The 19,206-nt window shown below is 47.1% G+C and overlaps 1 protein-coding gene across 1 annotated transcript in view; it reads right to left on the bottom strand.

The window, feature by feature from the left end:
* Positions 1-19,206, bottom strand: part of rims1b (regulating synaptic membrane exocytosis 1b) — a 76,781-nt gene that overhangs the window by 4,087 nt on the left and 53,488 nt on the right. Inside the window, exons 18-28 of the mRNA XM_061725459.1 lie at positions 18,706-18,783; positions 14,913-15,032; positions 11,062-11,151; positions 9,100-9,216; positions 8,470-8,576; positions 6,613-6,710; positions 6,371-6,531; positions 3,680-3,891; positions 2,177-2,321; positions 831-943; positions 500-601 (exon numbers count right to left, since the gene is read on the bottom strand). Coding sequence (XP_061581443.1) covers positions 500-601; positions 831-943; positions 2,177-2,321; positions 3,680-3,891; positions 6,371-6,531; positions 6,613-6,710; positions 8,470-8,576; positions 9,100-9,216; positions 11,062-11,151; positions 14,913-15,032; positions 18,706-18,783 — 1,343 coding nt within the window. The remainder of the gene's footprint in view (positions 1-499; positions 602-830; positions 944-2,176; positions 2,322-3,679; positions 3,892-6,370; positions 6,532-6,612; positions 6,711-8,469; positions 8,577-9,099; positions 9,217-11,061; positions 11,152-14,912; positions 15,033-18,705; positions 18,784-19,206) is intronic.

The following is a 19,206-nucleotide window of genomic DNA, read 5'->3' as shown; positions in this document are numbered from 1 at the left end:
AGCCACAGCTGCTACGTTTGTAGCCACAGCTGCTACGTTTGTAGCCACGGCTGCTATGTTTGTAGCCACGGCTGCTACGTTTGTAGCCACGGCCGCTACGTCTGTAGCCACAGCTGCTACGTTTGTAGCCACAGCTGCTACGTTTGTAGCCACAGCTGCTACGTTTGTAGCCACGGCTGCTATGTTTGTAGCCACGGCTGCTACGTTTTTAGCCACAGCTGCCCTGCAGACTGACAGAAGCGTGGCTGCCATATTGACCAAACGGCCCCTCCGACCACCACCAACATTCATACACATTCACACGGGGCAGGTGGGTAAGGTGTCTTGCCCAAGGACACTACGACAGCAAACTGGGACAGAGCAGGATTCCAACCCAACCTTCCGATCATTGGACGACCCGCTCTACCACCTGAGCTACTGCCGCCCCAAGTGGAGGACAGTCAGGAATGGAGGACGGTAACGAGTGGAGGACAGGAAGGACAGACGGAGGACGTCTTACCCGGGAGGGACTTGGACCCCGGTTTCTGGACGAGTCCCCGAGCCCTGATCACCTCGACCTCCAGCTGACTCTTCTTCTCCATCATCCCGATCTGGATATCGCCTTGGCAACGGGAGGAGAGAGAGAGAAGGGATTAGAAGGAGGTCAGAGGAAAAGATGAAAAATCAAGTGAGAGGAGAAAAGAGGAGAGGAAGAAGAGAGGAAGAGGAGAGGAAGAGGAGAGGAAGTGGACAGGAAGAGGAGAAAAGAGGACAGGAAGTGGACAGGAAGTGGACAGGAAGTGGACAGGAAGAGGACAGGAAGTGGACAGGAAGTGGGCGTGGCCTCCTACCGATGGCGGGCGTGGCCAGCGTCTGCCGGCCCACCAGCTGGGCGGGACCAAGTCCGTCCAGGAAGTCGCTGAACTGACTGCTGGCGGCGACGTTGACGCCGGAGAACATCAAGCTGTGGAGAGAGAGAGGTCAGGACAAGATACCGGGAAACGGGGACTTGAATCAGGAACCAGGAATCAGGACCTGGGACTGGGAACTGGTTCTGGACCTGGTTGAAGGGAGAAAAATATGTTTTGTGTCCTGAAATGCCCTGAATTCCCAAAACACAGTCTGCACCTGCTGTTTATTAACAAATGTAACTGTAATATGTGGCTTGTTCCCACGGGACTGAGTTCCCGTGGGAAGCGACTTGGTGTGAGAGCTCGCGTAGGGGTGAAGGGGCCCTTTCCCCTCCTCACCAGCTAGGAAAGTTATAAAGACGGGACAGCCGGAAGTTCGAGCAGAGTCAGCTGCGGGTTTTGTGCACGACGCCCAGCAGATTTTTTTGGCCACTCTGTCCAGAACTGTTCGGCTCTCCAGTCTTCTGTGTCGAGGTAAGAGTATTATAAGGCCTTAGCGCTGTGTAATTGTCAGTAATCTTGCTCTATCATTTGTGGGGGATAATTTGACACATTTATCCTAGCAAAAGAGCAATTGTGTGTGTGTCTTCTATGTGCAATGCTTGCTTTTCTTGTGGTAATAAAGATATTCATATATCATTATCGCAAAAGCGAGTGTGTGTGTGTGATTCATTTTGGTGCAGCCGACCACTCTCGAGCCTTAATCGATTTTCTCCCAAAACACCGGTCCCGGTCCCGGTCCTGGTTCTAGTCCTGGACCTGGTTCTGGGTTCCCGGTACCAGGTCCAGAACCAGGTCGTGGACCCGGTCCTGGACCTGGTTCTGGACCCGGTCCGGGTTCTAGTCCTGGACCTGGTTCTGGGTTCCCGGTACCTGGTGCAGGACCGGGTCTAGGACCAGGTCCTGGACCTGGTCCTGGACCCGGTCCTGGTTCTGGGTTCCCGGTACCTGGTGCAGGACCGGGTCTAGGACCAGGTCCTGGACCTGGTCCTGGACCCGGTCCTGGTTCTGGGTTCCCGGTACCTGGTGCAGGACCGGGTCTAGGACCAGGTCCTGGACCTGGTCCTGGACCCGGTCCTGGTTCTGGGTTCCCGGTACCTGGTGCAGGACCAGGTCCAGGACCAGGTCCTGGACCTGGTCCTGGACCCGGTCCTGGTTCTGGGTTCCCGGTACCTGGTGCAGGACCGGGTCTAGGACCAGGTCCTGGACCTGGTCCTAGACCCGGTCCTGGTTCTGGTTCTGGGTTCCTGATACCTGGACCCGGTCCGGGTCTAGCTGGTACCTACTTGCCCTCGGAGGTGCAGCTGTTCATGCTGCCGTTGTTGGACTCCCTGCTCGGCTGCCGGCTCATGTTCCGGGTCAGTTCCACCGCCATGCCGGTCTCTGTGCTGCGCTGGATCGGAGCCCCTTTATCACGCTTGGACTTCCCTTCTGGGGGAGAGACATGGGTCAGAACCTGGTACTGGTACCAGTACCAGTACCAGCACCAGCACCAGTACCAGTACCAGTACCAGCACTAGTACCTGTACCGGTACTGGTCTCGGTGCTGCGCTGGATCAGAGCCCCTTTATCACGCTTGGACTTCCCTTCTGAGGATCAATATCAATATCAATATCAATATCTGAGGATCAATATCAACATTAATATCAACACCCTCTTCTTCCGGCTCTCGGTGAAGGCGGATGCTTTTCTGCTCCTCTCCCTTATCTATCTTCCCTGCTACTGCTTTTGTTTGTCTCGTCTTCAGAGTCTCTTCTTTTCACTCCTCCGAAACTCTACAATCATGGAATTGATTAACTGGTCTCTCAGTGCGACGAGAAGTCAGGGGGTAAGGGAGCCCTCTTGCCCCGATGGGACATTTTTTGCCGGATACACAATGGATTCCTGGAAACATTGGAAGCCTTTGTGTTTGGCGATCCTGTCTGTCGAGGACGTTGAAGATGCTTCATAATTGGATTTATGATAGCAGGATTTCTCCTAATTGTAGTGGGGGGATTCCTGGTCTATCAACAAACGCGTAAGTCGTTGACAGCTGTTCTGGCTCTTTCAGAGCTGCTGGACGTGGCTGAAGGATCAAGCAAGGTGATCAACACTCAAACTTTAACGTTGGGGGAGCAAAGCCGTAAGCTGGATGCGATTCTTGAACAGAATCGCAGGCTGGCGCCGGTCTTTGATCTCATTGGCAAGATGGATAAGACCTTGGAGAAGTTGGAAGCTCGGCTTGGCGGGAATTGATCACAAATTCATCTGTTTGGAGTCGGCATTGATGAACCAGAGAGTAAAGGCAGACGGAAAATTACTGAGTCTGTCTGTTTGCAATATAATTGTTGATTCTATAATCTGGCCTTGACAGGGCAGCCTGGCCGATCGCTCCAGTCACAATCTCTCTGGTGGAATTCTAAAAAAGGGTCTCTGCCCCCACTAACCCTCCCCTCTCAGGAACATCTGTGGACCTGTTTCAGAACTGACCGAGCCCCCTGATAACATCAAGAACATAATGTTCATTGATGACCCGATTAATATCATTGATAAACTGGTTATCAATGAAGGTGATCAGTTCGTCAATGATGATGATCTAGTCATCAATGACATCATCATAACCTTATGATTGTCATTGACGACTTGATCATCGTCATTGATGAGCTGATCAACTGATCCCGTCATTGATGACCTGATACAGGTTATTAACACAAGGCCAATAGACAAAGACACCAGCAGGTCTCCAGGTGTCCCCCCCCCCCGGTTGCCGCGGTAACCCCCCCCACCCTCCGGTTGCCGTGGTTACCCACCAGGCCCGCTGATCTGCGAGGTGCTGCGGGAGCGCCGGTTCCCCACGATGGCGACCACGCGGGCGCTGAGGCTGGAGCGCCGCCGCTTGCCGGCCCCGCCCACCGAGCCCAGCGCCGTGTCTGATTGGCTGCCGTCGGTCCGGTCCTGGTAGATCTCCCCGCTCACGCTGGAGCTCTTCAGCAGGGAGCGGCCCACGGAGCGCATCCTCCTGCTGGGGGGACAGGACAGAGACGGGTCAGTCTGGGGGGGGGCGGGGGGAGTTCTTATGGGGGAACAACTCAGAACTGAATGGATCAGGGGGGGGGTCGGCACAGCTGACGGCGGTCGGGTTGATGTTTGGTGAAACAACGTGGGAGTAAATAACTGAGGAGCATCTTGAATCCCGGAGGAGAGACCCGGGTCGGTGCTGCTAGCGGGTCTCAGACCTGAGGCCGGGTTACCTGGAGTCCCTGGGGTCTCAGACCAGGTCTCAGGGGTCCAGGTCTTACCTGCCCTCTCTGGAGTCCCCGGACTCCCTGGAGTCCCCGGCCACCGTGTGCCGGCGTTGCCTCAGTTCCTGGGAGAACCTCCGTTTTCCTGCCGCCCTCCTGCGGTCCTCCTCCCCCTCCACCCCCCAGGAGATCCGCCGGTCCTTCCGGTCCTCCTTCCTGTCCTCCTCCAGGGACTTGGACCTGGTGGACCCGGGTGGCCCCGGGGGTTTGTGTGTGTGTGTGTGAGTGTGTGTGTGTGTGTGTGTGTGTGTGTGTGTGTGTGTGTGTGTGTGTGTGTGTGTGTGTGTGTGTGTGTGTGTGTGTGTGTGTGTGTGTGTGTGTGTGTGTGTGTGTGTGTGTGTGTGTGTGTGTGTGTGTGTGTGTGTGTGTGTGTGTGTGTTCATGCAGCAGCCATGCAGCATGCAGTAGAGAGAGAAACAGCCAGAGATTAGAACATGCAGACGGACATGAAGGATCGGAGCAGCGGTTCTCAACAGGTCTGGATCCAGGACCACCGTCCCCCCTAGAGTTTTTGGTTTTGTTTTAGTTAAATAAATCACTGTTTTGGGAACTCCTGCCTCCTGCTCTCCTGCATCTGGGTCCAACTACGCCCTTCACCATGTCCCTATTCCAGTGGTGGTCCCAGACGGACCCCAGCATGGCCCCGTTTCTCTGCCTGCACCTCAGCCGACACCCAGACCCCTGCCGAGGACCCAGTGTCCCCCAAAGCCGGCCCCTCAGACTCTGCCTGCTCCCCAGCCGGTACCAAGACCCCTGCCCAGGACTCTGCTCGCGCCTCAGCCCAAGCCAAGATCCCGAGGACGGCCCTCTGAGCTCTGACTATGCGTTAGCCTGGGCCCTCTTCCAGACCCCCTGGGTTGGTTTTCTTGGGTGTTTGTTATTTAAATCTGGGATCTGTCCCTTGAGGAGGGGGTAATGTCACGGTCTGTCACTTCCTGTTTTATTTTGAAGCCCATCGGTGCGTCTGAAATGCCATACTAAACAGTATATACTGTTGAGACAATGTCACACCATTGTGACGTGAAGCTCCAGCTTCCTACCTCCTGCAGGGCAGACACCTTTTGAAGTGGCTTCAACACAGACTTGAACCACGGGAATGCCATATGATGAAGTTCCTGACTGATATGTTAATACCAACTCATTTGGCCACAGACTTGAACCACGAGAACTCCTTATGGGGTAATTTACAACTTAGTGACAGTCATGCCAAATACCCGATAACGGCATTTGGCCACAGATCACATCTGACTGTAAATTACTTTTTGTCTCTCACTTGGCTTGTTTATTCCTGCCTACTACTACTGTACTTTGAACTTACTGTATAAAAGTCATGATTCCAACCACTCTGGGTCAGCACACCAACCCAGACACGCTCTGTAGGTCTGCTCACCGACGGCTACTGAATAAAACTCTCTACACCACAGCGGACTTCTGAGCTGGATTTTATATTATTCTTCGACAATACTCAAAAAGTATACTTTAGTTCGGCACACTTTTGAGTAAATATCAGTAGTGTGCATTAATTCAGACGTTTTACTCAGAGCCACATGGCACGTTGGGAGGGGGAGGTGGTACCATGGTAACAGCAGCAGTAGCAGCACCGCTCCGCTCTTTCCCGTTTATCCTGGCCCAAACAAGATGACATTATATAATATTATTATATACCAATATTATAATATTAATATTATATAATAATATTATTATACTTAATATTATATATTATGACATATACTTATCTGCGCAGCACTTAACACTTCAGTATTTGTATTTCAACTTCGACTTTTTTCTCAAAATTGTATTTCAACATTAATCTCGCCATTTCGAGTTTTTTCTCGACATTTTGACTTTTTTCTCGACATTTCGACTTTAATGAAAAAAAAATCTTCCCCCTCTCAAATATTTTTTCACCTGCATGGCCCTAATACTCTTCCGTACATATCTCATATATTCTTCCTATCCTTCCTTACATATATTGAGGCGTTTCGCCTCAATATATGTAAACAAACTTTTCCTATGGTGTCAACTCGCATTACAGGGCATTATCGCCCTCTACTGGTCAGGAGGATTAATGGCACGTTTCCTTCCCCAGGCAAAGGCCCACGACCAAATGGAAACATGTCTGCGACCCCCTTCGGGGGCCCCCCCCACCAGTTGAGAACCCCTGCTCTAAGAGGACGGGGACGGGGCGGTGGGACAGACCTGAACCGTCCCCCCGGCTGCTCCGACTGGATGGACATGCAGCTGGTGCTGCTGAGGCGGGAGACGCTGCTGGCGCGGGACGGTGCAGACGCGTCGCTCATGTCGCTGTCGGTGGAGCGGGCCGAGGCGTTGTCGCTGCTGCGGCGCTGCTCGGCGTACATCTGGGGGGACAGGGGGACAGTCAGGGTACCAGGACCAGGACCAGATCTACCACAGGAACCAGGGGGGGCAGCGGGACAGACCTCCCGCTTGGTCTTCAGGTCCGTGTTGGGGTCCCGGGACGTCGGGGGCCGGTACTGGTGCACCTTCAGTTTCCGGGCTCGTTCCTCCACCGCCAGAGCTGAGAGACAAGAGACACGGGGGAAGATGAGACACCAGACCAGGACGGAGACTCGTCTCTGACTAGTGTTTCTGTCAGCCTGTTTCAACTTTAGCTCTCATTTTAGTTTTCATTAGTTTTAGTCACGTTCATTCTGCTTTTAGTCGTGTCAAGTTTCAGTCGACTAAAAGTCTGAGTATTTTAGTCTCATTTTAGTCAGAATTGTCCAGGACCATTTTAGTCTTGTTTTTATTCCTCTACGATATTGCATTATATATTTAATTAGAAAATTTCCTCGCAGAAATTTCGAGAGTGCCACGGGGGGCTGCTGCCCATTTGTGTACATTGATGCATTTTTCAGCAATAAAGGTGAAGGACTCAATACCGAGTCCAATGACCCCACCCACGACTCTCTATGTCAAACCATTCAAAAGTTATCGGACTATCACATATAGACCAATCAGAAGAAAGGGCGGGCTAATTTGCACCAATCATGGTCAAGGACTCAATACCGAGTCCGATGACACCACCCATGACTCTTTATGTCAAACCATTAAAAAGTTATAGCATTATAAGTTATAGCTGGTCGGGGCTATTTACTGGTGGGGTATTTACTGTTTGGGGGTATTTACTGTGTGGGTATTTACTGGACATATACGTATCACTTAGCAACCAAACGCATTTTAATTGAATTGTGGGAAGTGTCTGCTCGGCTAGTGTCCATCAATCCACACTAAAAAATTTCTCCAGAATGAGTATGGATAGTACATACTACTGAGTATGGATAGTACATACTATTGAGTATGGATAGTACATACTATTGAGTACGTTCTAATGTTTCGGACGCACTAAAAAATCTCACACACTCATTTTGCATATTCACTAGGGTGGAAGTGTGCGATTTCGGACGCAGCCATTGAGTCAGCAGCTGACTTCTGGTTGCTAGAGGCAACAAGAACCTCTCTTCAGAACCTTCCGGTTTGGCTGTGAGAAAAACACAGATTTTGGCTTCTGACAAGGTCTCAAATAACTCTGATTTGTGAGAAAACAGTAGCTCGTAGCAGAAAAACGAAAACATTGTGAGAGACACAGAACCCGGCAGATTCTGACAATCTTAATTTTATTCAGATATTCCTTAAAATGAGTGAGTAAGCTCAGTGCAAAGTCAGAGTGACATTTTTTTGAAGAAAACTTTTGATTACATTACAGCCAATGGGGACAGAGACAGGTATTGGCGGCGCTCTACCCCCTCGCAAAAACCGTTTGGTGTTTTGGAGAGAAGAGAAGTTTTCCTCCGTTTTGAAGTTTGAATGACATTTCTATGTGCAAGTATGAGAAGGTTAGGTGACTCAGAAAAAAGGTGAATTTTGTCTTTCTTTTTTAACTTTTTCCCATCCGCTGTGAATGGGTTTTTTTGGCCGGTTTTATGGGAATAACTTTGGGAAAAATGGGAATTTCAACACCAAAATTCATAGCACACTATTCCCGATCGAGCCGCATGTTTTGATAAATGATTCGCCTGGGTCCTCCGAAATCTGTAGGAGGAGTAGCAAACCGAAATCTGGCCGGAAAAGGCACTCCTCTCCATTGCCATGGCATAGCTATAGAGGCACCAATTATCGTTATCGTCACATGACCAGCATTTTTGTTGCGTCTCATTTTCCTCAGGTGATAAAGGTTCATTGACGACGAGCACTTTAATTGGATGGATGGATGGATGGATGGATGGATGGATGGATGGATGGATGGATGGATGATGGATGGATGATGGATGGATCACCTTGCTCGATGCTGCTGCTCTGGGCAGGAAGTTGGGGCAGCTGTCGACCTCGTCGCCCTGAGGTGGGAGTTCCCGCCGGGGGGGAGGAGCCTCCGTGGGGGAGGGGCCTGGGAGACACAGGAGAGAACCGGCCAATCAGGGGGGGGGGGACAAACCTGACGACATCAGCAAAGGTCAAGGGTCAAGGGAGGGGGGGGCGACTCTACTGCTACCGGGCCACGACACTCGTCAATCACATCTTTCATGGAAACACAAAAAACACTGATGGACATTTAACACCACACTGCTAGGATGCTAGGATGCTAGGATGCTAGGATATTAGGATACTAGGATGCTAGGATGCTAGGTCCCCCGCCGCAGCTAGCAGGTCCATGGACTCCAAGTGGAGTCCAAGTGGAGTCCAACTGGGGGCTGGATGGACCTGGAAGACCTGAAGAGAGGGGCCCGGTAGTTGGTCCCCTCCTCAACACATGGTACATCCAGCTCAACAGTCCAGGTGCCCCCAGGGGCCCCGCAGATGGATCCACCAGGGACCACATCTAGACGCTGGCTGGGCGCTGGGGAGGAGGTCAGCACAGGGGGCGGTTCAGGGGGATTGTGGGTTGTGGATAGTGGATTGTGGGCATGCACCTGTCCGGGCGAGGCGAGTTAGGACAGGACAGCACGGTCTGGCTGAAGGGCCTCAGGGGCCTCAGGGGCCCCCCTCTCCCTCTGCTGCCCCTCAGGATGGAGGTGGGCTGCATTCGGCTGCCGTTGGCCAACGAAAAGAAGTGAAAACATAAAACCACGTTTACACAGCAGATGAAAGAGTCTCCTGGTGATCTTCACGCCTCGGACCTCGGTTAGCTGCATGGGGTCCCGCGGAGGCCCCCCAGAGGGGCCCCAACCCCAGAGGGGCCCCCAACCCTGGACACCTCCATATGTTTGGAGACCCACTCTGACCCACTGTCCAGACCGGACCTGGTCAACAGTTTTCTGCCTGGTCGGTTTTACGGTAATAACTTGTTTATTTATTATTCTTCCGGCTCTTTTCTGCTCCTCTCCCTTATCTATCTGCCCTGCTACTGCTTTTGTTTGTCTTGTCTTCAGAGTCTCTTCTTTTTCACTCCTCCGAAACTCTACAATCACTCTACAATCGCAGGCTGGCGGCGGTCTTTGAGCTCAATGGCAAGATGGAGAAAACCTTGGAGTGGTTGGAAGCTCGGCTTGGCGGGAATTGATCACAAATTCGTCTGATTGGAGTCGCCATTGATGAACCAGAGACTGAAGGCAGACGGAAAATTACTGAGTCTGTCTGTTTTCAATATAATTGTTGATCCTATAATCTGACCTTGACAGAGCGGTCTTGGCCGATCGCTCCGGTCACAATCTTCCTGGTGGAATGTAAACAAGATGACACTGCCCCCACTAACCCTCCCCTCTCAGGAACATCTGCGGACCCTGTTTTCAGAACTGACCGAGCCGCCTGATAACATCAAGGACATTGGCTGAGAGCAGCTCTGGGCGAAGGTTCACTGACTCATCGCTACACATACAGTTACTGATAAACACACACACCTCCCTCAACTCAACGCCTTCCTCGGCCCCTCCCTCTTATCAGCCGCCCCCCAACAGCCTCCGGGTTCGACCACCACGGAAGCCGTGGCCCTCACTTGGATGAACTGGGCTGGGATCCCCCCCCCTCGACTTGCCCACCCCCCCATACCCACAAGTTATGATGTTGTTTCGTTGTGTGTATGTTGCTTTTCTGTGCTGAGGTGTTTTTTTGCACCTTGACACTAGGTATTAATACACAGTGTGAAGATCCTTTTTTTCCCTCCTCCTCCATCCCAGTGTCATCCTTCCTCTAAAAATGGCGTCCGTATTAATGGTGCCATCGGTGTGAACCGGAGTCAAGTTCTCTCGTCTGATTCATGTCTGACCTGCAATAAAGCTTTTTCTGATTCTGATTCTGATTTAAGGTGTCACCAACGATTCTGCAGCCTGTATGAGTCATCAGCTAAGCCCCGCCCCCCTGCTCCACTGCGATTGGCTGGAAATGGGAAGGTGTTCGTATGAGCGTTTTTTTTTCTTTTTTCTTATGTATGTATATGTAACTTTAGCCAGAAATGTGTGATGCCCGAAACTAACGAGGGAGCTGTGATACCCAAACCCTAACTAAATATCTATGAACCCTAAAAGTAACCACATAGCTATGAAGCCTAAACATAAACAAATCGCTATGAAGCCTAAACCTAACCAGATAGACGAATGGACATGAAAAAGCTTCAATGTGTGACGACTTGGAGTGAGGATGTGTTTTTATGAAGGAAACATGAAGACATTCACCGTCCTAAAACCCAACAATGTTCTGTAGAAACCCGGGTCTGAGAGACCTGGAGAATCCTCGGTCTCCGTTTTCAAGGACAAAGCCCGTTCCAAAGATGTTGGACATCGTGTAAAATGTAAAAGACAACAGAATCAGACGAAGTGCAAAGCTCATCATGAATCCTGCGTTTGTTTCACAGAGTTTCTGGGTTTCAGGTCGTGACGGTGATTCTGGGTTTCAGGTCGTGACGGTGATCAGTGATTGGGTGAATCTTCCCGTCGTACCTGTCTCGGTCGGAGGAGTGGAAGTTGGTGTCGGGCCTCAGGCAGGTGGTGCTGGCGCTGCGGACTCGGTCCAGCGACGGCTGCAGGTCGCTGTAGCGGGACGACGTGGCCACCGGGGGGGACAGAGACGGGGGACAGAAAACAGAGACGGGGGACAGAAAACAGAGACGGGGGACAGGAAACAGAGACGGAGACCAGGTCAGCAGAGGAAGAACCAGACACCTAAACTCATGAAGCTCCGACGCTCCGCCCGTCCGGATGGGAGGCCGGCGGGTTGCCATGGAAACCAGGACCCAGAATAATGGAGGAGACAGTGACTACGTTTCCATACATCAATAACCCTTTTAAAACCCGAATATTGGCAATAACCGGAATTTGCACGGCCATGTAAACACCAATAACCCCTTTTAATAACCCGAATTATCTCATATTTGGGTTTTAAAAACCCGAATATGAGCCCTGGGTTCCTCCTTTTCTAACCCGAATATTTGGTCATGTAAACACCTAACGGGATTTCTACGGAAGAGTATTAGGGCCAGGCAGGAGAAAAATATTGAGAAAAATGTATCGAAATGTCGAGATTAATGTTGAAAAGTCGAGAAAGAAGTCAAAATGTCGAGAAATGTCGTAAAAGAAAAATGTATTTCAACTTTATTCTTGAAATTTCGACTTTATTCACGAAATTTCGACTTTATTCTTGAAATTGTATTTCAACATTATTCTCAACATTTTGACTTTTTTCTCCAACTGCACAATAAAAAAAAATCTTCCCCTCTCAGATATTTTCTCTCCTGCATGGCCCTGATTCTCTTCCGTACGATTTCCCCATCAAAAGGAACAGGAATTTGTTTTCTGCACATGTTCTTTTCCCAAGGAATCTTGGTCTTTTGAGTCCAGGAAGTTCTTATAAACACGGAGAAACCAAGACCAGGAGGAGACGTATTTTCTGGACTATAAGCTGCACCTCCATATAAGCCGCATCCGCTCTATTTAAAATAAAAGATATTTCAGCTGCAGATATTTCTGTTAGATTAGATATTTACTACATGTACAGAAGGATTTTGAACTGTAAATGATGTACATGTTTGTACCTAAATAGATCTTTCCTAACAGTGTCTTTTAACACGGCAGCAACTTTGCTGATTAAAACGGGACAGAACCAAGAGAAAATAACCAGTATTTATTTATCTATTTATCTGTTTGAAATCTGCTTCTACTTCTATCTGCTAAAGAAGAAGTAGCGTATTCTTCTTTGCATTTATTAGGGCCCGAGCACCTTCAGTGCGAAGGCCCTATTGTATCTGTAGGAATTTTTTTTTTTTCTTTCTTTTTCTTTCTTCTGACGAAAGGAGGGCCTTTTTGCCCCCCTAAACGTGCCCAAAAAGTCACCAAATTTTGCATGCAAGTCTGGCCCGGCGAAAAATTTGATATTTAATGGTTTACATTAATGGGCGTGGCAAAATGGCTCAACAGCGCCCCCTAGAAAACTTTGTGCCTCAAGCCCCACGATACGGTTTGACGTACATGCACGAAAATTGCTACACACCTGTATCGGTACACAACTTAAAGAAAAGTCTCTTGGCGACATGGCCGAAACCCAACAGGAAGTCAGCCATTTTGAATTAATCGTGTCACTTTGGCGCAATTTATGCCATTCCTTCGGCAGTTAATTCAGCCCGAACCGTAACGAGCCCCCAAGTGTGTTATACATCAAAATGTGCGTCTCCATCCTGCGACTACACGCATTACTTTTCTCTTTCAAAAGCGTTACCGTGGCGACGCTAGATGCCAAAAAGCGCGCCCACCCTTCATCTGGTTGGTTCAGACAGAAAAAACTTTGCGCCTCAAGCCCCAGAATACGGTGTGACGTACATGAACGAAAATCGCTACACACCTGTATCATGTCGCAACTTAAAGAAAAGTCTCTTGGCGCCATGGCCGAAACCGAACAGGAAGTCGGCCATTTTGAACATTCTGAATTAATCGCGTAATTTTGGAGCAATTTATGCCATTCCTTTGAGAATTAATACGGCCCGAACCGTATCGTGCACCCAGGTGTGTTATACATCAAAATGTGCGTCTTCATCCTGCGACTACGCGCATTACTTTTCTCTTTCAAAAGTGTTACCGTGGCGACGCTAGACGCCAAAAAGCATGCACCCCCTTCATGTGATTGGTCCATATTTGATAGTTCTCCAAAAGTCACCAAATTTTGCATGCAAGGCAGGCCTGGTGATACATTTGATATTTCATGGTTTAATGGGCGTGGAAAAATGGCTCAACAGTGCCCACTAGAATACTTTTCTCTGCCATAACTTTTGAATGGTTTGACATAAAGAGTCGTGGGTGGTGTCATGGGACTCTGTAATGAGTCCTTGACCATAATTGGTGAAAATTAGCCCCGCCCCTTCTTCTGATTGGTTGTCCCGATTTTCTGCTATAAATTTTCAATGGTTTGACATAGGAAGTCGTGGGTGGTGTCATTTCTGATATGCTTATGGGGGGCGGTGGCCGTGAGTGCGAGGGCCCGTTCATCGCTGCTTGCAGCTTTCATTTTGTCTTAGTTTTGATTCTAATTCCGGTTAGAGCGCCCCGAGCGGTGGAAGAAAAATCCACAGAATAGAATAACCTTTGTATAAGCTGCATGGTTGAAAACCTATGAAAAAAGTAGCGGCTTATAGTCCAGAAAATACGGTAATCACTTCATAAATGTAATGAAAGATATGAACAATTCTCCATTTGTAGACGGTAGAAAGTACCGGGATAGCTAGATTTACAAAAAGGTGAGAGAAAAGTGAAGCAAAGCAGGATTTGTAGGAACGCCAGACCAGATCAAGCTCCACTGGAAGACGCTGGAAAAGGAATTAAATAATTCCGAATTAAACTATTTTCCTTCCAGTTTACATGGAAATAGTAATTCTGAATTGAGGTTTACATGGAAAACACGTTTGATGGTCTTTCTCCAATTCCTCTCCAGGTCTGGGGGTTGGGAAGGTTCTGATTGGATAGGGGGGGGACCGGAAGTTAAACTACCGGAAGAAAAACTAACTTAGCCGCTACAACTTTGAAAAGATGTTTCCTGTTTCCATCTGTTCTTTTAATGATTTGTATTTCTTAAATAAATGGTCTCTGCTCTTGACCAGCGTTTACTGCTGCTGCATCTTGAAACTTTGTTTGGAAAACCAGCCCAGTGGAATATAAGGTCATGGAGACAGACGGGCGAGGGAACGAGCAGAAAGAAAGACAGGATTAATTTAAAGAGGAATGAGTGAATACATTTTTTAAATTTATTTATTTATTTTAATTTATTTTATTTATTTATTTACATTTTATTTTTATTTGTTTTTTTTTGTTTGTTTTTCTCTTTTTTTATTTTCTTTTTTCTATTCCTTTTTTATTAATTTATTTTTTAAATGTATTTATTTAAAAAAAAAAATTTTAAATGTATTTATTTATTTTTTCTTTGAATGAGTGTATACATGATCGCGGAATTATTCTATTGGGATTTAAAATCGGAATAACCCAGCCACTTATTTCGGAATGGCCATTTTCATTGGGAATTAGGTGTTTACATGGTCATTTTTACTCATTTTAAATCGGATTTAATTTTAATTCTGAATGAAAGAGGAATTAAACTCCCCTTGTAAACGCACTCAATGTTTCAGTAACCGGAATATTGACCTTAACCCGGATTTTGACTGCATGGAAACGTAGTCACTGTGGGCGTGTCCTGTGTGGAGGGGGCGTGTCCCGTGTGGAGGGGGCGTGTCCCGTGCGGAGGGGGCGTGTCTCTTGAAGGGGGCGTGTCCCTTGAAGGGGGCGTGTCCCATGATAAGGGGGCGTGTCCTCACCTGACCGCCACCTCGTCGGTGAACCTGAGCACGCGCTGCGTGAGGACGGTGCGGGCCGGGCCCCCGCCCTCCGGGGGGCCCCGGGGGGCCTTGCTCTTTAGGCATGCAGGGAGGGTGGAGCTACGTCCGTAAGCCCCGCCCACAGCAGGAGACAACCAATCAGCATGCAGAAGGAAGGCAAACGAGAACAGAAAGTGACGCATGCAAGTGAAGAAGAGAGCAGTGAAACTGTACGTGAAGGGTTGGGGGGGTTTAGGAGGGTTTAAGGGGGTTTGGGGGTAAATATGAGCCCCGATGACGACTCGTCACTTTTCTCAACAAAATCAGGCAACAAGGTGAAACGTGGGCGATGGAAATAACTCCCATGATTCATCAGCAACCAAATAGCTATGAAACCTAAACGTAACCAAATAGCTGTAGCTTTGCTGAAGGAACCAGCTCGTTCAGCTCGTGGTTTAACAGTTTTCTCGGTTCTCAGTCGATACTGAGAAAAATAGTCTGGTTTCAAAACCACGTGTTTAGAAACAGCAGCCGTGGTTTGTATCTGACGAACATGTGAGAGGAAGCAGCTAATCGAGGATAAAATGGGGTAAAGGTACAGGTGACGCTGACGCCTCGTTTCCACATCTGTGTTGTTATTCTGGTTTAACTGGTTTATTCCTCATAAACTCCTGCTATCTGATCTACGAGCCAAAGTCCAGCTTTTGTTTCTTCCGCCTCTGGAATTAACTTTTCTGTCAATTTTAGAGCGACGGGACTCAAAGAATTAACCTGCTAAACCAGTGACCACGTTAACAACGTTACACTGTTGCCCATAAAGTTCAAATCATTTGGTTTTCAGAAACATTCCTCTATTTATTTACTATCATTTCATGAGAACTTGAAAACAATGCTTTAGTCCAACTTTATGGGCAACAGTTTACAACTCCTTGACAATCATTGACAACCAAATTGCACAAATAAAGATTTGTTATAAACAATTCCAGAGTGGCAAAGTTAAAGGAAAACGTCATGAATAAAAACATTTAAAATAAAATAAAATGTTGCAAAAGTCCATCTTAATGTTCCTCTAAACTTCCAGTCCCGCAACAGGAACATCAGTGTCTGACAGGTGTGAGGATGTTCTTGAACCGAAATTCAGGTTCAGTCGGTCACTGCAACTGGAACTGACACCAAAAGTGTTACTGCAACTGACACTTCCCTCTGTAACTAACTGTAACTGTAACTGTAACTGTAACTGTAACTATAACGATGACTGCAACTTCACTCTTTAACTAACTAACTGCAACTGTCTCAGCGTCTGTAACTGCAACTATAACAATGATTGCAACTGCCACTTCTCTCTGTAACTAACTATAACTACAAGTACAAGTGCAACTGCCTCTGTAACTGTAACTGCAACTGCCTCTGTAACTCTAACTGTAATTGCAGCTGTAACTGCAGCTGTAACTGTAACTGTAATTGCAACTTCTACTGCAACTATAACAACAATTGCTTCTATAACTGGTTATTTAACTGCAACTATAACTGCCACTACCCCGGTACCTGAAACTGCAAACTATAACTGCAACTATAACTATGACGGCAACTGCCTCTATAACTGTAACTCCAACTGCAGCTGTAACTGTAACTATAACTGTAACTGCAAATATAACCATAACTTCCACTGCCTCTGCAACTGCAACTGAAACTGCTGCAGCAGCTCAACTGCCACTGCTTCTGTACCTGAAACTCAACTATAAATATAACTGCAACTTCTACTGCAACTATAACAACAACTGCCTCTATAACTGGTACTGTAACTGCAACTATAACTGCCACTTCACTCTGTAAATAACTGTAACTGCAACTATGACTGACTATGACTAACTGTAACTGCAAGAACAAGTGCAACTGCCTCTGTAACTGTAACTGTAACTGCAACTATAACTACAACTGCCTCTGTAACTATAACTATATCTGCAACTGCAACTTTAACAACAACTGCCGCTGCAACTATACCTTCCACTGTCTCTGTAAGTGTAACTGCTCCTGCAACTATAATAATAACTGCCTCTATAACTGACCCTGTAACTGCAACACAAACTGCAACTGAAACTATAACTGCCACTGCCTCTGCAACTGTCCCTGTACCTGAAACTGCAACTGAAACTGCTGCAGCAGCTCAACTGCCACTGCTTCTGTACCTCAAACTTAACTATAAAACTGCAACTTCTACTGCAACTATAACAACAACTGCCTCTATAACTGGTACTGTAACTGGCACTATACCTGCCTCTGCAACTGCAACTGTAACTTTAACTCCCACTGCTGCTGTAACTGTAACTGTTTTTCCCACTCGTTAGCACACGGCGCCACAGAAAACCTCACACATCACAGCAGTTTTGTGTAGTTTTCCACACCAGTGAAGGATTGTTGTTGACTTTGTAGTAAAAACCTAATTTAAGATGTCATTAAGAGTTCTGCAGCCATCTTGGTTTTTCAGAATATTCCCACTTGGACGCTCCCATATAATTAATCAGCTAAAGCTCCAACCCACTGCGATTGGTTTGGTACATTTTGTACCGTAAGAAATGCCTGTAATGGGAGGAGTTACCACATCTATTTCATAACTTTTTGACGTGAATGGTTACGTTGTTTTTGTTTTTATCCATGTGGAATGAAATAGATTTCTCCCCTGAAGACACAAGGAGGCGTAACTGGAATCGCTGATGGAGGTTGTACATACGTGGAAACGAGGCGTAGCGTCATAACACACACTCCACACACTCCACACACTCCAAACACACCAATCACAAGCACAGCCGTGTGGGCGGGGCCATTTATTGCCCCTTGGACAACATTGTCGCAGGTACCGTATCGGCCTGAATATAAGACGGGGATTTCTGCATTGAAATAAGACTGAAAAAGTGGGCGTCGTCTTCCAATCAGGGTCTAGACGTTATACCCATCACAACGCTAGATGGAGACAGATATCTGTAAATGCTGAACTGAACTCCCCAGGACAAAGCAAACCCCTGTCACCAAGAAGAAAAGTCAAAAATAGCGGTAATAAAGAAAAGAGAAGAAAATAAGAGAAAGATAACAGAAACTGGAGAAACGTAGCGACAATCTGGAGAAAAGAGGGTAGAAGATCAGCAGGTAAACACTGCAAAAACTCAAAATCTTAACAATTACACTTAAACAAGACTCATCACTGGAAAAAACAACAATTTTCACCTGTTTCAAGTAGATTTTCACTTAAAATAAGTAGAAAAATCTGCCAGTGGAACAAGATTTTTTTTGCTTGTAATGAAAAAATAAAAATCCTGATTTTTCTACTTATTTCAAGTGAAAATTTACTTGAAACAGGTGAAAATTGTCAAATAACAAGTTATTTTTCTGGTAATGACACTTGTTTTAAGTATAATGAGATTTTTTGACTAAAAATGAGACATTTTAACTAGAAATAAGACAAATATTCCTGGTAAGATTTTGAGTTTTTGCAGTGAACCGGCAGCTGGGGAGAAGTTAGGATGCAAACTTCAAGATGATGGTTTGAATGAGGCAAAATAAAAGGCTTTTTCTCTCCAATATATTGTTATAATCCTTTGTTTCAGATGTACTGTCATTATTTTCTGTATAAAAATTGAATTTGGTGTTCAAAAAGTCTTTTTTCAAACTTGAAAACTTGAAAAAGAGAGTCGTCTTATAATCAGGTCGTCTTATATTCGGGCCGATACGGTAAATGACAGAGACGGGAGGAGAGGAGAGGACGGAGAGGAAGGACTCGTTGGACACGGGGAACTCTTACCTGTACAGGTCTTTATGGATACCGTTTGCTAACAGGGGCATTCTGGGGGGCAGCGTGTTGCTGTACCTAGCTAAACTCCTAGCGGCGCGAGCGGAGATCATGCACCGTGGAAGCAAGACAAGAAAACAGGTGGAAGAAACGTCTGAGAAGCAACAAGTGGAACATTCAATCAGGTTTTCTGTGTTTAGACAGGCATGGCGCGGGTGTGATGCCCTTACATCAGGGGTGTCAAATGTGCGGCCGAGAGAGATTTTCATGCGGCCCGCGAGAAGTTTCCAACGCAAAAAACTGAAATGTTAATTTACTAAAAAGGAAGGCATAAATAATTGCCATGAATCGCAGCATATCCGATAATATATTTCTTCTAAAAATCCATCGTTATTCCACAAATAGAGCAGTTTTCAACATAGTTTTTAGTTTTCTAGAATGCATTTGCCGATTTTATTTCTTTGTAGACGGTCGTTTATTTTTATTAACTGAATACTATTATATATTTTCGCA

Source organism: Cololabis saira, chromosome 1 (genome assembly GCF_033807715.1).
Source record: "Cololabis saira isolate AMF1-May2022 chromosome 1, fColSai1.1, whole genome shotgun sequence".
Classification (NCBI taxonomy): domain Eukaryota; kingdom Metazoa; phylum Chordata; class Actinopteri; order Beloniformes; family Belonidae; genus Cololabis; species Cololabis saira.
This window is presented reverse-complemented; position numbering and strand designations above follow the sequence as displayed.